General features: G+C 41.2%; 1 protein-coding gene across 5 annotated transcripts in view; it reads left to right on the top strand.

The window, feature by feature from the left end:
• LOC105458708 (nuclear factor of activated T-cells 5) overlaps positions 1-15,280 on the top strand; it is a 37,707-nt gene extending 22,427 nt beyond the window's left edge. For 3 of the 5 annotated variants that reach the window (XM_011704218.1, XM_011704216.1, XM_011704215.1), the window contains 9 exons: positions 6,615-6,964; positions 8,119-8,410; positions 9,907-10,419; positions 10,617-11,075; positions 11,440-12,012; positions 12,570-12,944; positions 13,153-13,562; positions 13,757-14,122; positions 14,385-15,280. In XM_011704218.1, the coding sequence (XP_011702520.1) occupies positions 6,615-6,964; positions 8,119-8,410; positions 9,907-10,419; positions 10,617-11,075; positions 11,440-12,012; positions 12,570-12,944; positions 13,153-13,562; positions 13,757-14,122; positions 14,385-15,008 (3,962 nt within the window). In that variant the 3' untranslated portion in view covers positions 15,009-15,280. The other 2 variants (XM_011704217.1, XM_011704219.1) reach the window with 2 other exon arrangements.
• The last annotated feature ends 2,522 nt before the right edge of the window (positions 15,281-17,802 follow it).

The following is a 17,802-nucleotide window of genomic DNA, read 5'->3' as shown; positions in this document are numbered from 1 at the left end:
CTATATCAATCGGATTTGTTTATTGAAAAATCGTACGCCGGAGTCGCTTCCTTCTCGGAGCAGTCGATGAAAATTCTCAGGACTCACCGATTTGAATATATTAGATATACCGTAGATAATATCCGTAGTACTCTTTTTTTCCTTCTTCTCGTCCCAATAGGGACAAAGGTTCATCAAAGATAAAAGAGAGAAAAGGAGAAAATAAAAGAATAGAGGAGAAGATGGAAGGGGGAGGCAGAAGAGAAAAAGAGAGTCCAGTATCCGAATTAAGTATCCGAATTAAGTATTCGAGAATGTAAAGGTTCCAAGGTTCCCGACTCTGGTCGAGGATGTTATGTAAATATCCGAGGTGACTCAGGGATATTAGCTCAGTCTGAAAAGTTCGTTAACTTTAATTGCGTTATCATAAACATGTACGGCGTGTTGCCAAAACACACTCTTTTGACGATCCGTCCACATGCGTGAGACACCGTCGCCGACAAATCGACACGCAGAGCCGCGCGAGTCTTCGGCTTCGCGCTCAATGATCGCGCTAAAATTCTCGTGTAAACACGAATGAACGCGTGTATACGCGGTTCATTAACGGCGGCGCTGTGCACATAGTTGAATAACGCCTGTAATTCGTTCAATAACAGAAACACGCGCGGACCCACACACACACACACACACACACACGCGCGCGCGCGCGCGCGCGCACACGACGCGAGTTGACTCAATTGGCGGCGGATTGATAAATTCGATTAGGCCGAAACCACACGAAACTGGTTTTTCGAGACGGCAGCAGTTAGCGCGCCGTTGACAACAACGCTCCGGGGATGCTTATTTTCGAGCCGAGTATTTACGGGACTGTGTTAATTGTCAACGCGCAACACTTCTCCCTCTTTTTCTCTTTTTCTCTCTCTCTAGCGAGATTACGGAGTTTTGCGGACCACAGCGAAATCTGTCGCGTTGAAATATTCTAATTGGGAATATAATTATTGTAAGTAATTAAAATGAGAGCCATCGGAGGTATAATTATTATAAACAGATCGAATTAAATTTTAGTTCGAGATGTACAAAGTACGGTTATCTCTTTGAAAGAAAAGGTGTCATTTCTATTTGCATAAAATAAAATTTTATTGACAGATTTTATTCGTGAAATTATTCATGTTGTTGTATTTTCATTTATTTTAAAGTGAAACTCAACAGAACGGAGCAGAGCAATTTGCTTAAAATTCTTACTGGAGCATTTTATATATTCAGTAATTATATTTAGCCTGGAGTCGCTTTCTTATCCAATGACACGAGCGCCGACACGAGACGCGATAAATTAATATTTACATTGATACAGTCGGTTAAAGTAATCATCTTTGCAGTCGATTAGGATGATAGATATTCTCCTTGAGATAGAAGTATATCTCCTTGAGATAGAAATATCACACAATATGATTTCGACATTGGTTTCTCCCTAAATTTTGAGCAATTATCTTAACGGTTCTTTTAAAAACTGTTTAAATATAAATTCTCTTGTGTAAAGTTTATTTCATTGTTACTTTTATTCTTTCTATTGGTTAATAGAATTAATACACAAATAGTACACAAGAGATTTTCGTATTAAATTATGAAAACTAAAGGGAGCATTTAATAGAAATTGATAAATGGAGATCGATTATTGATTTTCTGATTTAAATTACGTTATGTGTCTTTTAAATTGTTATTACTTGATTACTATTACTATTTTGTTGGTACAAAATCTTCGTAGAGATGAGATTCTGGTAGAGAGAAGATACTCGTTTGGGACACATGTATCGCGTTTTCTTTTTTTTGATTGTGGATTTCAGATCCCCAAGGTCGCGATATACAACGGTTTATACACTGGTACATGTCACTGACATGGCGATAAAAATCGACGACATCGTTTCTGAAGTTACGGAAATTCACGCAGTCGTGAATATATTAAATCGAAAAGAAATGCCATCCGTGTGCGCGCTCGCCACGCGCGCCGCCGCACCGTAAATCGAAATTCATCAAATAAGCTGTAATTTCCTCTTATCGCCCCAAGATCTTGTCTGGCCCCTTTTTCGTCAGGAGCGTGCCCGCCAACCATTGAAATCATCCTCTTATCGAGGCTCGTTCGAATAGATACACGGCGTGTCTTATCTGTAAGCCGCCACCGTCGCGCCTCTAATCAGCTATCAGTAATCAATAAAATTGATATGTTGCTTCTTTATTTTCTCCATCTTTGCTGTATTATACTTCTTTGTTTCCTTCTGCTTTGCTGCATCACACTTAATATTTGCTACTATATTATACTATTCTATTATTATCACACGAATATCCTGATATTTTGCATTTTAACTCTCCGTTTTATTCTCATTTACACTTTGGACTCTTTCACAAGTCTAATTTAATTTGTTTTTTTCGTTAAATTTTAACGTTCTCTTATTTCGATCCTGAAGCATCGTTGATGTCGGGATATCGGACGCGCTTCGTCTCTTAGACTCCTCCACTTTCGAAATTGTCGAAATTGTAGGGCAGCAATAAATATATACCGCGCCTCTGTCGCTGTTTGCTCCCTTTCTTTCGGTGCCGGTGCCAAGCAGTGCCGAGCTCCTGGAGACTCTTCAGCTACTTATCTCGACTACTTAAGTAGGCTATCAGAGATGCCATTAAGTGTACACAGACTGCTCCGCGAGCTTGCATTCGTCGCAACAAAATTGTTCGTCGGAATTCAAGAAGGTCCTCAAAGTATTTGCGCGCGCGCGCGCGAGAGAGAGAGAAGGGATATTTTGCTGAAGTATTGTACTATTCAGCAGGAAAAGTTACACATAAATAGATTCGTATAAAACAATTGAGTAAATAATATTGGTGATTTGAACTGAACATTGCAATCGACATTTTTCAAACGAGTTCAAATATACAGCTCTCATTTATCTGAAAGAAAAGTTAAATATTTAAACATTTCCAGTTCATTAATGTCGAACTCTATAATGTCTGCAGCACGGTTTGCCATAAAAAATCAACGTGTCTATTTACATAATCATGTTTATAAAATTCTTTTGTGTTTGCGACTCGATACACTTTTTTTAGACGTCTGCAAACGATGTCTAATTTTAGAAAACGTGATATGCTCCGATCCGCTACTTATCATAGAGTTCGAGAGTTCCATTATAGAACCTTGATCACTTCTGCATTATTTATGAAATTCTATTATCGGCTATGTATGGAACAAGGCTCTATTACAGAACTATATGCAGCGTTCGTTTTTTTCCTCTCTCGCAGTGTCTCTTTAACGTGTTTACGTTTTCTCTCCGCGAGTTTTCGATCGCGAAGATTCATGAAAGATGAACGGCCCTGGAAAATCGAATCAATCGGCCCGTTCCGCCGTGACGGACGATGGCAGTACGTCCGTCCGCGCGCGGTCACCGTCGTCGCCGAGAATCGATCGGGCATCGATCCACACGGCCGTGTCCGTCCGTTCCACTCGTCCTTCCCGTCCGCATTCGTCCTGGTAACGAATATATCCTTGAGACTCGAGAGGAGAGGCGCCGTAGTTAGCGCGCTCGCGCTCTGTTTGCCGTGTAATAGTAACGATGTTTATCGATCCTGTTATCGAGGGTAACATTCTCTCCCTTTTTCTCTCTTTATTTCTCTCTCTCTCTCTCTACCTCCGCCGGGCAACGAGGACGTTGCGGCTGGAGAGGACGCAAACACACGCCGGGCAGGAGCCCTAATTCGTCTTGGCGGCGCGGCGCGGATACCCTTCCTTCCACGGTGGCGCTCTCGCGTCCCGCGGCGCGCCGATAAAGAGATACATTCACCTCTTGCGCTCTCGCAGGTGTACGCAGAGGCGGCGCGGCGTTCCGCCGCCGCGTTTATTTATCGGCTGGCAAGATTGCCAGGGCAATTAAAAGCCATCGGAGCGTCGTCGCCGCCGCCGCCACCCGCGAAAGACCTTCGCGATTATTATCTTTATGGCATTGCCGCTTGATTATGCAGCTATCGTGGCGACCGTATCGCGCTATCGGTTATTTGCGAGACAACCGAAGCGGGAGAGGGGGGGGGGCGGGTAAAGGAAGGGGGTGGCTATACGCGACTCTTCGAATCAGATGCAGAAAAATGCATGCAGGCGAGCGAGCAAGCGAAACCGTTACTCGCGAAACTTCGTGCGTAACGTCTGCATCCGTGGACTAAAACTGGCGTCCGTTTTACGGAACTGGGACTTTTTATTTAAGGTTTTTTACGATATATATATATATATTTTTTACTTGTTTTCCATTCTCGGTAAAATTGGAAAGTTCATGCGAAGCGCGAACACCGCGAAATCGAATTCCAATCGCAGCTCCTGCGTTTGGAATGGATCTTGAAAATCACGGACCTGTTGATCGCGGCAAACGATATTAGGTGTCTATATATATATAGAATTGGTTTTCCAATTCAAGTAAATGAAGGACGTACATTGCAAAATTGAATTAATCCCAGTATTTGTTTATTTTAGATAGGACTCGCGAGAGTACGGATTAAAACTTCGTGGATAGTAAAGACACTCCGTTTTTACCCTTGCTCCGAATTGTTTGGAGCGATGAATGAAAAGCGGGAAAAAGGGAGTGCTATACTTTTTCCCGTGAATCATATAAGTTTTGACGCGGTGACGCGAATAAAAGCAACGAATGTAACGCCGGGTGAAAGATCGCGAGATTGAATAATGTTCTCTTATGACGATTGACACACGGAGGAAAAGGAATAATTGTTGCAACATGACATAATGATCGGCAATAACGGGCGGCAGCGGCGGCATCAGAAAAGGAAGGACGGGGAAAGGGGAGGAGGGAAAGGGAGAAAGCGGGAGAAACGAGATTGGAAACCGACGGAGCCAGGTCGTTGACATCGTTCCGTGATTTTCCTCGACGTTCACACAGATGCATCTCTTATGCACGTGTGTGCACGCGCCGATTACGTGCCCATCCCCTTGCAGCCGGGTAGCAGGAGGCGGGGTGGAAGAGGGGGCGAGAGAATCGAACCCCGTCGCCACCAGTTGCGTCCGCGATTGCAACTTCACCCCCACGCAATTATCTCGTCCCAGTAGTCTATAGGTGGTCTATAGATAGACCGTCCGACATTGCTCTGTCTCCCCCTTTTCGCCGCACCCCTCTCGCGCTCGTCATCTCTCCGTGTCTTTTTGTCCCTCTTTTCGTCCCGGTTCTCGGTACATTTCGCATCTTTTTTTCCTTTCTTCGCGTTTCTCTCTCTCTCTCTCTCTCTCTCTCTCTCTCTCTCTCTTCCCTCAACGATACACACGACGTCGGCTTTTCACGCCCGACGCATAAATCGACTCTTGGTTTATCAATACTGCATCGAGCGGTGCTTCTAGCAAATTTGACGGGTGTAGTTTAACTCCACCAATCGGCGAGCGTATCGATAGTTCGAGGACTGCAATGATTCTACTGCTCGGTAATATTCCACACTTTCTACGGTTTTAGCGTTCTGAATTTCGAAGAATAGAGGAAATTCGCTGAAGTCTCGAAATTCAAGCAAATATCATTTTTAAAGAGGGAGGTCTAGAAAAATTACTTTTTCATGAAACTTGATATGTAAGATTTGAATGATCTCTAAGAATTTGTGGTTTGATGATTTTGACGATCTGAGGTTATAATGTCGATTTGTTGTTTATAATGTTTTTAAGGATCTGAGGATTTGTGGTTTTGATGGTTTTGAAGATTGGAGGATTGGATTTGTGGTTCCGATTAGAATCTCTCTCTAGTAAGAGTCTGGCCAACTGGCAACAGACAATGCTGAAGTACGACGGCAATGATAGATACACGAAATAACAAAAGCAACATAAAAATACTGTTAAAATATATTTTTATAGTGCCCATATGAAAATTATATAACTAATTCAACATCTTATGCCAAATATTTGTGTTTATATTTTTTTATACATATAATTAAAATAATAAATTAATAGAATAATAAAAATAACGACTGGCTGTTGTATTCCTGATTGTTCAATCTTAATCAAAAAAGGATTTTCACTGAGAGATATACCTCCTAGATCTTGTATATCTCTTAATTGGTTTCGCCATCGCTGGACGCAGATTTACTCAAATCAATCGACATCAAATAATAGTACCTGGTCAGATGTTTACTTAGAGGAATTAGGATTGGTTGGTTTTGAGAATCTAAAGATTTATGATTTTGACAATTTTGAGGATCCGAGGATTTGTGATTTTAACGACTTCTTAGAATTTATGACAAACAGAGTCAGAAAACCCGTTTAGTAATACGTCATATTTCGGTGTTGTAAATTGTAAGAATTGACCCACACAGTCGAGTATTCTCCTCACATTCGGCTGTGATCGGTCAATTTTTACGATTTACGATTTATGACACCGACATGCGACCTATTATAGAATACGATTGATCTAACAGAGAATTTATGATGATTTTATGATTTACAAGATTTGTCTCTTCAGCCCCGTCTACGTATATCTTCATCTATGTATTCCATCTCCATCTATGTAATACCAGGTGTGCAGACAAACTGTTCGTCTGCACACCTGGTATTTAAAATTGTCTTCATCTCACTTCAAAACCGGTGAAAGGCGATGTCTGGAATAACGAGGTCTGATTTGCAGGTAGCAATGCAGGCGGTGCGCCGTCAACGGTGACAGCATCGTCCGTCTCGAGAACCACCGCGGATAATCGCGCCCACTCTGCGACCAGGAGGACCGTTACTAATAATCAGCAGCGACAGCAGCAACAAACTCCACAACAACAACAACAGTCACAGCAACAGAAACAGCAGCAGCAGCAACAGCAACAACAACAGCCGAAACAATCCAGATTCCCATTGTTGTCTCTCGGCGGCGTAACTGCGAGGATTTCTGATGAACACGGGCCTAGAACCGGTACGACGCCAGACGACAATTCGAACGACTCCGGCCTCGGCTCTGAGGAACGTCAGCAGCACTTCAACAATATCAATGTTAGTACCTGCTAACGATAAATAAGATCCTGCAGACCAAACGATTTTAATTAATCTTATTTGCTTAAACTACTATAGAGTAATTATCTAAGTACTGTACATAGTAATTATCTAGGTATTTATTATAAAAGTCCAGTAGCTATATCGTTAAAAGTTCTAGCATCTGTATAATACTATAAAATTCTAGCATGTTTTTTAATAGATTTCTAGAGATTCTTAGAAGATTTTCAGAGGCCCGTAAACTTGTTTTCGAATTTTCTATTTGTAGCACCACGAAAACTTAAAGAATAACGGAAATCTGAAGCTATGAGAGCATTAAATAACTTATCAGTTTGACAAGATTGATAAAATTTTCTCCCAAGAAATCCGCAAAGTTATTAATCGAATGATCTATCGCTTCTTTCGTTTTGTTTTCTTTTTCTCTTTGCTGAAAGATGGAATTGTGAAGAAGAAGGAGGAAGAGTTTGACGGGCCCGTTCGTGTGGTCCGTGCGCCTTCCTCACTCTTGCTACGGTTACGGCACTGAATCACCCTGTCGTTAGAAGCCAGATGAAGTTATTTAATGTGTTCACGAGGGTACGCGTGATCGTCATCAATATCGTCATCGGAGATCGCCGACCGCTCGAACGGTAGTTGAACCCAGCCGAGTTCTGATTCGTTAAATTAAGCACACAGACGCTCACGCACATACGGGGTGTTCCCGTTATACTGCTCGTTCAGCTCTTTCCCGTAGTATCAAGTAAAGAGCGATGCCGCATTTTTCAAATATTTCACGTTGAAAATTCTCTGACGATTCCATTTAATGTAATGTATCTAACAAAAAAAAATAATTCAATTTAATAAGCCTTGATATTTTTACCGGGATTAAAGATTTGCTGAGATAAAAATAATGTTCAACGTTAAACGGAATTAGTAACGGAATTGTTAACGGAGTTATATCGCTAGTACGTCAACAAAATTTTGTTGCAAGTCTGCCAAATTTTTTTGTATGACAATATTTCAGGTTCTAGCACTATCTTTCATCCGCTGATTGTTTAAATTGTACGAGATTCGGGAATAATTCTCTTACTGAATATTTATTATATATATATTTATATATATATGAGACACCCTGTATATACGTAGATTGATTAATTCCGTGATTGCTTTATCAGCTCTGGAACAACGTTGGCGAGGAGGATTCGAAGAGAAGGAAAATGGATATCAAATTAGAGTCCGAGGACGCGAACTTCGCGTTTCCGGAAGTAACACCGGGAACCAGCCCCGACAATAAATCGCCGACGGTCCGAACGGTTAATGGGATCGGTTTGGGAGGAATATCCGGCATTAAGTCCGGAAACGGTTCCATCGGTAGAGTTGTAGGAATAAGCAGACCTCGACCCGCCGTGCTGAGCAAAAGAACACCGAACACCCATCAGGGACCTATCACTCTTATCTCGCAACTATGTACGTCTTTAGATAGGTGTAGAATAAGCTTTAGTCGTAATAAATACGTTGCGAAGAGAAACAAATTCAATTCTTCAAGTTTTCTAAGGCAGACCAGGGGATATTGAGTCATTTCTAGCGATTGTTTTAATCTTTTCAAGTCGTGAACTCTATAAACCTTTGGTCTTTAGATTACTTGGGTTTTGTATCTTGGGCTTTGGATTCTTGAACTTTTCCCAGACAGCTCCGCACGCGTCTAAAAGGCGTCTTGTAAAGTTTCTCTTTGCGAGACGTACCAGTTGTCTGGGAAAAGTTCAAGAATCCAAGATTTACGTCAGACTTACGGATTCGCTTTTATCGAGAATAATATAACCCAAATTTTTATACGTTTCTCTTTCAAATTATGTACTTACTTGTTACATACGATAATATTTTCAAAAATCTTGCTGCCGGTTGATGCAATCATACGAAAATATCTTCTCCTGCAACATGTTCGTCAATATTGAGTATACGTTTTAGTATCAACAGAAGTATTATCAACAAAAATGTCGTGCACTTTATTGCATCTCATAAACTCAGTTGCCTCTAATAAGCGTTTGCCTTGCCAGAGGGAGGGGATAAACAATTCATTACTTTGGATAATAGAAGTCGTCTTCAATATTTTGCAACAAAAGCAAACTCAGTTGGCGGATTTATTTCCGGCAAAATTGCTTATTTTGTCGCTTTCACCGCCGATAAGCTATCTGCTACGGTTCGAGAGCTGATGCTCTCTTTTTCTTTCTCTCATAAGCGATAAGAAGAAAAGACAGCATTAATACACACGCGAAATTCGATACTTCGTTTTTTGATACCAAATATAGGTCAAACGGGTATTTATAATCCACGGACGTTGGAGCAGTGTGTTTCATCATAGACAATTATGTAAAAGATCAAAATGTAGTACGCGTTATTTGCCGATTAAAAAGTCAAATTGATTAACGATTCGTATTCGTTGATGATGATATAAACATTGTAAACTAACTTATCTTGAGTTTTTGAATTGGAAGTTAAAGTTTTTAGATTAAAAAAAAAACTTTAAATTTCCGCAATTTCTGTGTTCGAAATTAAGATGTTAGAATTATTAGAAATTTAAAACTTTTAAAATTGCCGTAAAAGATTTCTCCTAAGTTTGTGCCGCATTTTTTTGAAGTTTGAATATTTTAAATTAAAAATATATTTTTTTTTCTTTGTAGACTTTATCTATCTTCTAGATCTCCAAATAGTCGAGAATCTCTACTAATTTATTATGCGTCTAGTTTACTCTTGGATCACTTCCAACATAATATATCTGCCTTCCTTTGGCATTCTTTCAACAGACCAACGGTAAACATTCCGCTATCCAAAGATCTCGGCAATCTAGCACTCCTCTATTTACTCGCGCCTGCACCTGTTCCGTAAATTATTCCCTGACCTACCCCACTCCCCCAGATAAACCCACGCAGCATCCCGGGTCTAATGTTGTTTTCTGATCGCCACAGCCAATGTTTCCGCCGACGGCAAAACCCAACTGCAGATCGTCTGTCAACCCGAGCAGCAGCACCGGGCCCGCTATCAAACGGAGGGCTCGCGAGGCGCGGTGAAGGACCGCAGCGGGAATGGCTTTCCCATCGTTCGACTGATCGGCTACGACAAGCCGACGAATCTGCAGGTGTTCATCGGCACTGATCTCGGCCGAGTGGCACCCCACATGTTCTACCAGGCCTGCCGTGTTAGCGGCAAGAACTCCACACCCTGCATCGAGCGGAAGCTCGACGGCACGATCGTAATAGAGATCGACATGGATCCGGCGAAGGACGTTACCTGCGACTGCGTTGGCATTCTTAAGGAGCGCAATGTCGACGTCGAGCACAGGTTTCCTCAGGAAGCCGGGCTGCTACAAGGCAGAAGCAAGAAGAAGTCCACGCGGTGCCGCATGGTCTTCCGCACGACTCTCACACACGCCGACGGGACCACAGAGACGCTGCAAGTCTGCTCCCAACCGATAGTCTGCAGTGAGTTGATTGACATATACAATGGATATTTTATTCAGACGCTTGAGAAAGTAGCTACAGATATTGATTAAGAGGATGGGAAAGAAAATAATACATTCGTAAAATAAAGACATTATAAAACAGATGAGATGACTCAAGCTTGATGAAGAACATTTATGATTTGTTCAATTTTCTCATAAAGTTTTGTATGTTTGCAGCCCAGCCACCTGGCATTCCGGAGATCTGCAAAAAGTCTCTGACGTCCTGCCCGTGCACGGGCGGATTGGAACTCATCATACTCGGTAAGAACTTTTTGAAGGACACCCGAGTAGTCTTTCAGTTGGACAGCGACGATCTGACGAGCAGCCTGGAGCCGCACTGGGAGTGCACTGTGCTGCCGGACAAGGAGCATCTGCACCCGGTGCATCTGGTGTGCGTGATACCGCCCTACCGCAGGCAGGATCTAGCGCCCACGGAAACGGTCAGCGTCAAATTGTTCGCGGTGTCGTCCGGAAAGACCAGCGAACCTCACACCTTCCTCTACACGGCTGTTTCCACCCCCCCGCAGCCGTCCATAGGCAAAGTCGAGTCCATCTCACCCTCGCTAACGAACGGCGACGCCAGCCTGGCCGCGTCCTCCGCCGCGGTGCCGTTGGCCACAGGTATCGCACCCGGCAGTAAGTTCGATTGTTGGATCCTAAATTTCCGTATCTGTAAATCTAGATTTCTTAAATCTACGTTCGAGACTATATCTAGGTCTTTTTAAATCTTAAGCACCTATATATTTTTAATGTTAATATTACATCTTTTAAACTAGATTTCTTCAATTTACGTTAGAGACTATATTTAGGTGTTTTAAATCTTAAGCACCTATGTATTTTAAATGTTAATATCACACCTTTAATTTCCGATATTTTGAATTTTTTCACTCTTGCATTCTTAAGTTTCTAAAATTTTAAGATTTATTTGAAAAACTTTAGGTTTCTCAAATTCCTCACAAATAGATTGACATTTTGAGAGCATGATGTATTTAATGTTCAGGTCTATTAACGCAAACAACTGCGGGAGCTGCAAACTTCCTGTCGAATGCACCGGCCCAGTCGCAACAAAGTACCTCTTCGGAGACTGTCAAGAGCGACCCGAGTCCACCACCGACAGGAATATCCCAAGTGACTCCCGTGATGATGTGGACCTCACAGTCCTCGAACTCGCCTCCCGACATCATGATGCCGCCACCGCTCGTAGCAAATCCTCTAATGAACCGACGATCCTCGTCCAATCTACAGCTGATCCTGCCGGACAACCTGAAAACAGAAGTGCTGGATGAAAACAGTCAGAATAGTATGCTAAGTGAAAATAGCATGCAAAGCATTCCGACGCCGACGACGGCAACGAACGGGCCGACGTCGGTCACCTCTCCCCTTCAGCAGTTGGTTAACGAGAACTCCAGAGAAGCTGCACCCTCGCAAGCCGATATTATCCGGACCGTCGCGGCGGCCAATAACAGCCCTGTGCAAGAGACTGTAAGCGGCCTTCTCGGGGTGGTGGATCTGATACGTACTCAGCATCCTCTATCGATGGTGAATGCACATCAATGCACGACTTCGTTTGGAGGTGGGTAGCAAGCGTTTGAGAATTTGAATAGAATTGGATGACACACGATCAGGGGTCGGTCATATTTAAAATAACATTATTTAAAATACGTATTTTAAATTTAAAAAAAAGTAAAAGAGTTTTATTTTAAATAAGTTTCTGGAATCTATTTTTTATTTCAAATAAGTCATATCAGTTTTTTATTGGCCCCTACGATATTTTATTTTAAATAGATTTCTGGAATCTATTTTATATTTGTTTTTTAATATTTATTATTTTAAATAGCTTCTAATCTATTTCTTATTTAATATTTTAAATAGATTTTTGGAATCTACTTTATATTTTTCATTTTAAATAAGTCGTATCAGTTTTTTATTGGTCCCTGCGATATTTTATTTTAAATAGGTTTCTGGAATCTATTTTATATTTGCTATTTTAAATAAGTTTTATCAGTTATTTTATCAATTCTTGCACTTGGTAAACTCAATCAATAAAGTCTTGATTACTCTCATTTTTTAATTTTAAATTCTAAATAGTTTCAGTTCTTAAAATAGACATTTCTTAACTGTCGATTGTAGGCATGCATGAATCAACTCAGGTCCAAGTTCTTAGTCCTCATCGCCTTAAGGACACGAACAGTGTCCCGCCAACGGACAATGGCTCCAATGGAGCTGCCCTTCAAGGTGCCGGCGTAGTGGATCTTCGCATGAAACACCACCATCATCCCGACTTCGGTACGCTATCGAGTTTCACCGGTGCTTCCGGGACGCAGCCGTTGTCAGCGCCGAGCAGTCACGTGGTGGAAAAGTACCTGAATCACATAGAGACCTCGGTCGGCACCACCGAAGAATCTAATAATCCAGAAAACGAGTTCGCTATGCAACAGCAGCGGGCTTCCATTATTTCGGGAAGCAACCAACAGTCGGCGGCCCCGGGAATACTAACCAATGCAGGTACAATATTGCACAGAAAAAGGTCTATTACTTTACGTAGTAAAATCACAATTTAGGAACGTAATCTCTTTTTATTTTATTTATAATGAATTTAATGTTCCTAATTTCTCTATTGAAAACTACAAGTTACAAATTAGATAATATAAGAGGAATACATTTCTTGTATGATGTAGAAAACAGTGAGACATTGTGACGGTATTCTTTTCAGCACAAACTTCAGTAAAGTCATTGGACGCTTTAGTGAACTCCGCAGCTGAACAACTGGTCTCTCCGTTGCACTCGGTGAATCCTAATCCGACTGCAATGTTGAGCCACGTGGCAGCGGAACACGAGCCGATTGGTAGCGGTCAGCAGACTAGAACTAGTCCACCGATTCCGGTGAAGACAATGCTGCTGGAAGCGCTGATCCCGTCGCAGACGGTGCAGCCAATGGCAGAGATTGCGACAACGGTAGCGCCTACGGCGACGATCGAACAAACGGGAGATAATTTGCTAACTAGTATTAACGCGGCGCTATTACCGCCGTTGCCGGAGGCGCAAGTCAGCGCAGCAGCCGCCACGTCAAACACTACGGTATTTCTTAACCGAAAACAAAAAAAACATAAATGGACCGAGAAAGTTAGTAGTATAAATTTGGAACTTAGAAATTAAACTTAGGAAAAACATTTTTTAGAACCAAATTTTGAATCTTAAAACAAAATAAAAAAAATGTAAATTATAAATATGTACTACATTTAGAACAAAAATTTTCAGGCTAAAATTCTTTAATGCAAATAAATATAATGGTGTTCTTCCTGTTTTTTTCTTTTCAGGTTGCTGGCAATGTGAATCCGGCAGTCGCGGCGGAGCGTGCGATGCAGCAACAGATGCAAGCACTCACACAACAAGAGGTAGCCGTGATGCAGCAACAGGTACAACAGGTGGAACAGGTAGTAGCGCAAGCGCAGCAGCAAGTCGAGCAAGTCGTTGCGCAAGCGCACCAACAGGCGGTCCAGGTAGTGCATCAGGCCCAGCAACAGGTAGTTCAGCAAGTGGTGCAGCATGCTCAAGTAGTGCAGCAAGCGGTGCAAAAGGTGCAGGCTGTGCAGCAAGTTCAAGCAGCCCCCCAAATGGTGCAGGAGGCTGAAGAAGAGGTGCAACAAGCAGTGCATCAAGCAACGCAGGAAGTGGTGCAGCAGGTTAGTGATAATTTTATATACATTTACTATTTAATTTATTATATGTATATAGAAATATATAGAAGCATATGCAAACTTTTAAATATACATGTTTTTCTTGAAAAATCTAAAATTAACAGACAAAATTTTAATAATTCTACACTCTTTTAAAAGATTTATTGCTTCTCTCTCTATCATTGTTTGTTAGTCATTAAAAATTATATATGTGTATTCCAAATTGAGTACAATAATTAATGTCAAGTGCACGAAAAAAATGTTTCAGGTTCAAGCAGTACAGCAGGCTATCCAACAGGCTCAAGCGGCCCAGGCCATGCAGCAGGCTGTCCAGCAAGACATCGGCTCCATGCTGAGCCAGCCCGCGAATCTTGTGGCCGAAGCCAGCTCCGCTCTGGCTAGCGGGGCCGCCCAGGAACCCTCTCAACAGCGTTTGACCAACGCGGCGGAGCAAGCTATCAACAATGTCATCACCAACGCCACGAAGGACATTATCAACAATCGGCCGATCTCGACGACCACCGCTCACGCAATCATCGCCACGAAGAAAATTCTGAACAGCGTGGCGACCCAAAGCGCACAGTTGATGAACAACGCGATGGAGGGGATCCTGCCCAAGTCCCCCTCGGCGCAAAACAACATCATCGAGCAGGCGCAAAACAACATCATCGCCAACAAATCGCCGCCGGTACCGGTCGCACTCCCGGTCACTCCAAATCGCCAGACTGTGAACGCTCCGATTCCCAATCCCGCCGCGAGTGCCGCGTCCAACAGGAAGACCGAGGACGGAATGTTGCCCCAGGAGCTCACCTCCATGTCGGAACACGATCTTCTGAGCTACATCAATCCCAACTGTTTCGAGCAGCTTCCGCAAAGCGGATTCCTCTTGTAGTACAATCGCGTTTTCTCAGCAGAGGCGGAGAGAATGACATTTTCTCCGACGAAATTTATTTTTCCGAATGAAAAAAGTTTATAAAGGAATCTGCCTTCTGTCTCCTGCATTTGGTGCTAAAAATATAGCTGGCTAGTTTCAAATCTCACTTGCCTCACATTGAAGAGTGTTTAAAACGTTACATGGAGCTTAGACCTAAGGCCGTTAACTAGCTAAATGTGGGATACATGATTTCAAGAACGTTTTGGACAATGAAAACGTCTTGTAGAATATATATGTTTTTTTTTTTTGTTGGACCTTTGCGTTGCCTGGATTTATTACTGTGCAGGATTAATCTCGACTCGTCGGGTTGCAGGGTCGACCACCTTATCCCCGACGCTAACAGTTCTGTGTCACGTTTGTGATGCGAAGTCACACTTTTTTTGTAGAAGGGAAAGTAGAAGTGCACTATGTCAACTTTGGGTCTCAGCACAACACAAGTTCTCTAGCTTCAGAGTTTTTCGTAATTACGAATTTTTATAGAAGTTTCCAATCTCCGATTGTTGGACTTTTCAATCCTTTCGGTACGGCAGAGTCCAATTGAAAAGCGTTCCTGCTAGACGAGCATTTAGAAGCACGTTTTAATAGTACATATAGCTACTGTAATACATACGCACTTGTGGATTTCGTGCGTTTTTAAAGAAACGTAAGAACTGTTTTCATATACTCTCCTCGGATTCGATATTCTACTCGGATCATATAATCTACTCGGATTCGATATTCTTCGTGCCGAAAGGGTTAGTTTTATTTTTAATTTTATCCGGTCAATTTTATTCGGTACCTATACAATAAGACATTTGTGAGATATTTGGCTATTTTTATCGAAAGCATTATAATAACACGTTTCGTAATGACCCAAAGTTTTCAGAGATACTTCCTGATCGTTCTGTGATTCACGGCGAAGAGAGAAACGCCGTCCACAGCAGCAGATCGTCATAGTACTATTAACATTTAAGTATAAGACGGGCGCACGAGAAAGCGCGACAAATTCAGATGTTCTTCTCTTTCACACATCTTTCCTTTCTTTCTATACGTTTTATCTTTTCTATGAATTGTCAAATTTCTTGGCGATTCGTTTATTTATCTCCAACAGGATGTATATGCATTCTAGATATGCGTCGCATATTATCTTGGTTTTTGCATGCTTTATCTTGGTTACGAATTCTTTTTACTTGCAGGATTCACCGAGTGAATAATGCAAACGCAGAAAAATATGTTGTCCGGATAATTAATTAATCGTCAAAACTTGCGTTGCGTTTCAAAAACTGACGCCCACGCACAATATTGGGATCCAATATCGTGGGATTTTTAGAGGTAATTAATAATTTAATATTGACACGAAAGAAATTGAGAAGTTAATTCAGAGATAGTGAAATAAGAGGCCAAGTTTCCAGTTTCATTCCTCGAATCTTGGAGTCTTTACTTCTCGTTTTTTGCGAAGATAAAAGAAAAATAGATGGCCAGAATGGGTGCGAACACATACGCGTAATTATGTGAACTTACATTACCGATTACGCCGTTGTGATTATTATTGACTTGATTTCATTGCGAAAGAATGGATCATCTCGTCGCTGTGGTCTCCACATGTCTCAAGTATATATTTCGTATGTTTAGAATTATGTATATTGTTCGATAATCGAAGTTATTTTGTTTTTCTTCTCTTTTTTGTTATCTAGTACATCGATAATGATAATGGAGTTATGTGAATGCATTAAATGTTATCATTATTTCATAGAGGAATAGAAAAATGACAGGAAATGAAAGAGAGAGAGTGAGAGATTATGTTGTATGTTGAAAAATAGTAAATATATATATATATATAAATATATATATATAAAATATATATATATTTTTTACGTTTATCCAAAGAGAGAGTAGAGAGCGAGTTAAGTAACAAAGTGAGCTTATTAAGGATACATGTCCAATATAATTATTATATATATATATATATATCGGATATAACTGAAGTGCGTTGCGAAGCTCTTTAACAATTAATATATTTTCTTTTCTGTATTCCTTTCAAATTTACTCAGATAAAAATCCTCAGGGCATGTAACTCTTCGCTCATTCTGATTCCGCATGAACTTTTTCGGGAGTCAGAACGATACGATACGATTACGTATCGATCGAATTGGTTAAAGGAACATCGCGCAGTAAACGTCGAGTTTACGTTTTTGGAGGAATATATTATATGATCGTGCCTGGATTCTTGAGATCATCGATGATCTTCAAAATCATCAGATTAAGAATAATATCTAAAATTTTCTAAATTCTGGAATTGTTGAATTTTCAAAGTCGTACAAACTTCTCATGTTTTTAACTTTTAACACATTAGTTTCCACCCCTCAAGATTCCCCTAATAGAGGAAAATCCTAGGAATACTGAACTATTCTCTTGAATTTTAAGTAATGAGATTTCTGATCTCCGGTATTCCTAGGTGTTAAAAAAAAAATTATTGAATCATCGACTTCTTGAATCATCATGTTTATTTCAATGTTTCGCACTTTAGCGATATTCCATGTACGTATATCGCGACATCGAATTTTTCGGGGTAGTTCCCCACATGTTCAAGACGAGCGGTGCTAATATTCGCCAAGATTATATAGCTAGTAGACAGAGAGCGAGAGAGCGAGAAAGAGAAAGAGAGAGATTTTATAATGAAAAATATAAAGAAACATTTATTGTCGCGACAGCAACATGTCTTTGTAGCCAAGTATATATACACACATATATATATATACAACATACATACATA

The sequence above is a fragment of the Wasmannia auropunctata genome, unplaced genomic scaffold (assembly GCF_000956235.1).
Source record: "Wasmannia auropunctata unplaced genomic scaffold, wasmannia.A_1.0 LD334385.1, whole genome shotgun sequence".
Lineage (NCBI taxonomy): Eukaryota > Metazoa > Arthropoda > Insecta > Hymenoptera > Formicidae > Wasmannia > Wasmannia auropunctata.
Note: the sequence above shows the minus strand (reverse complement) of the source record. Positions and strands in the feature narration are given on the sequence as shown.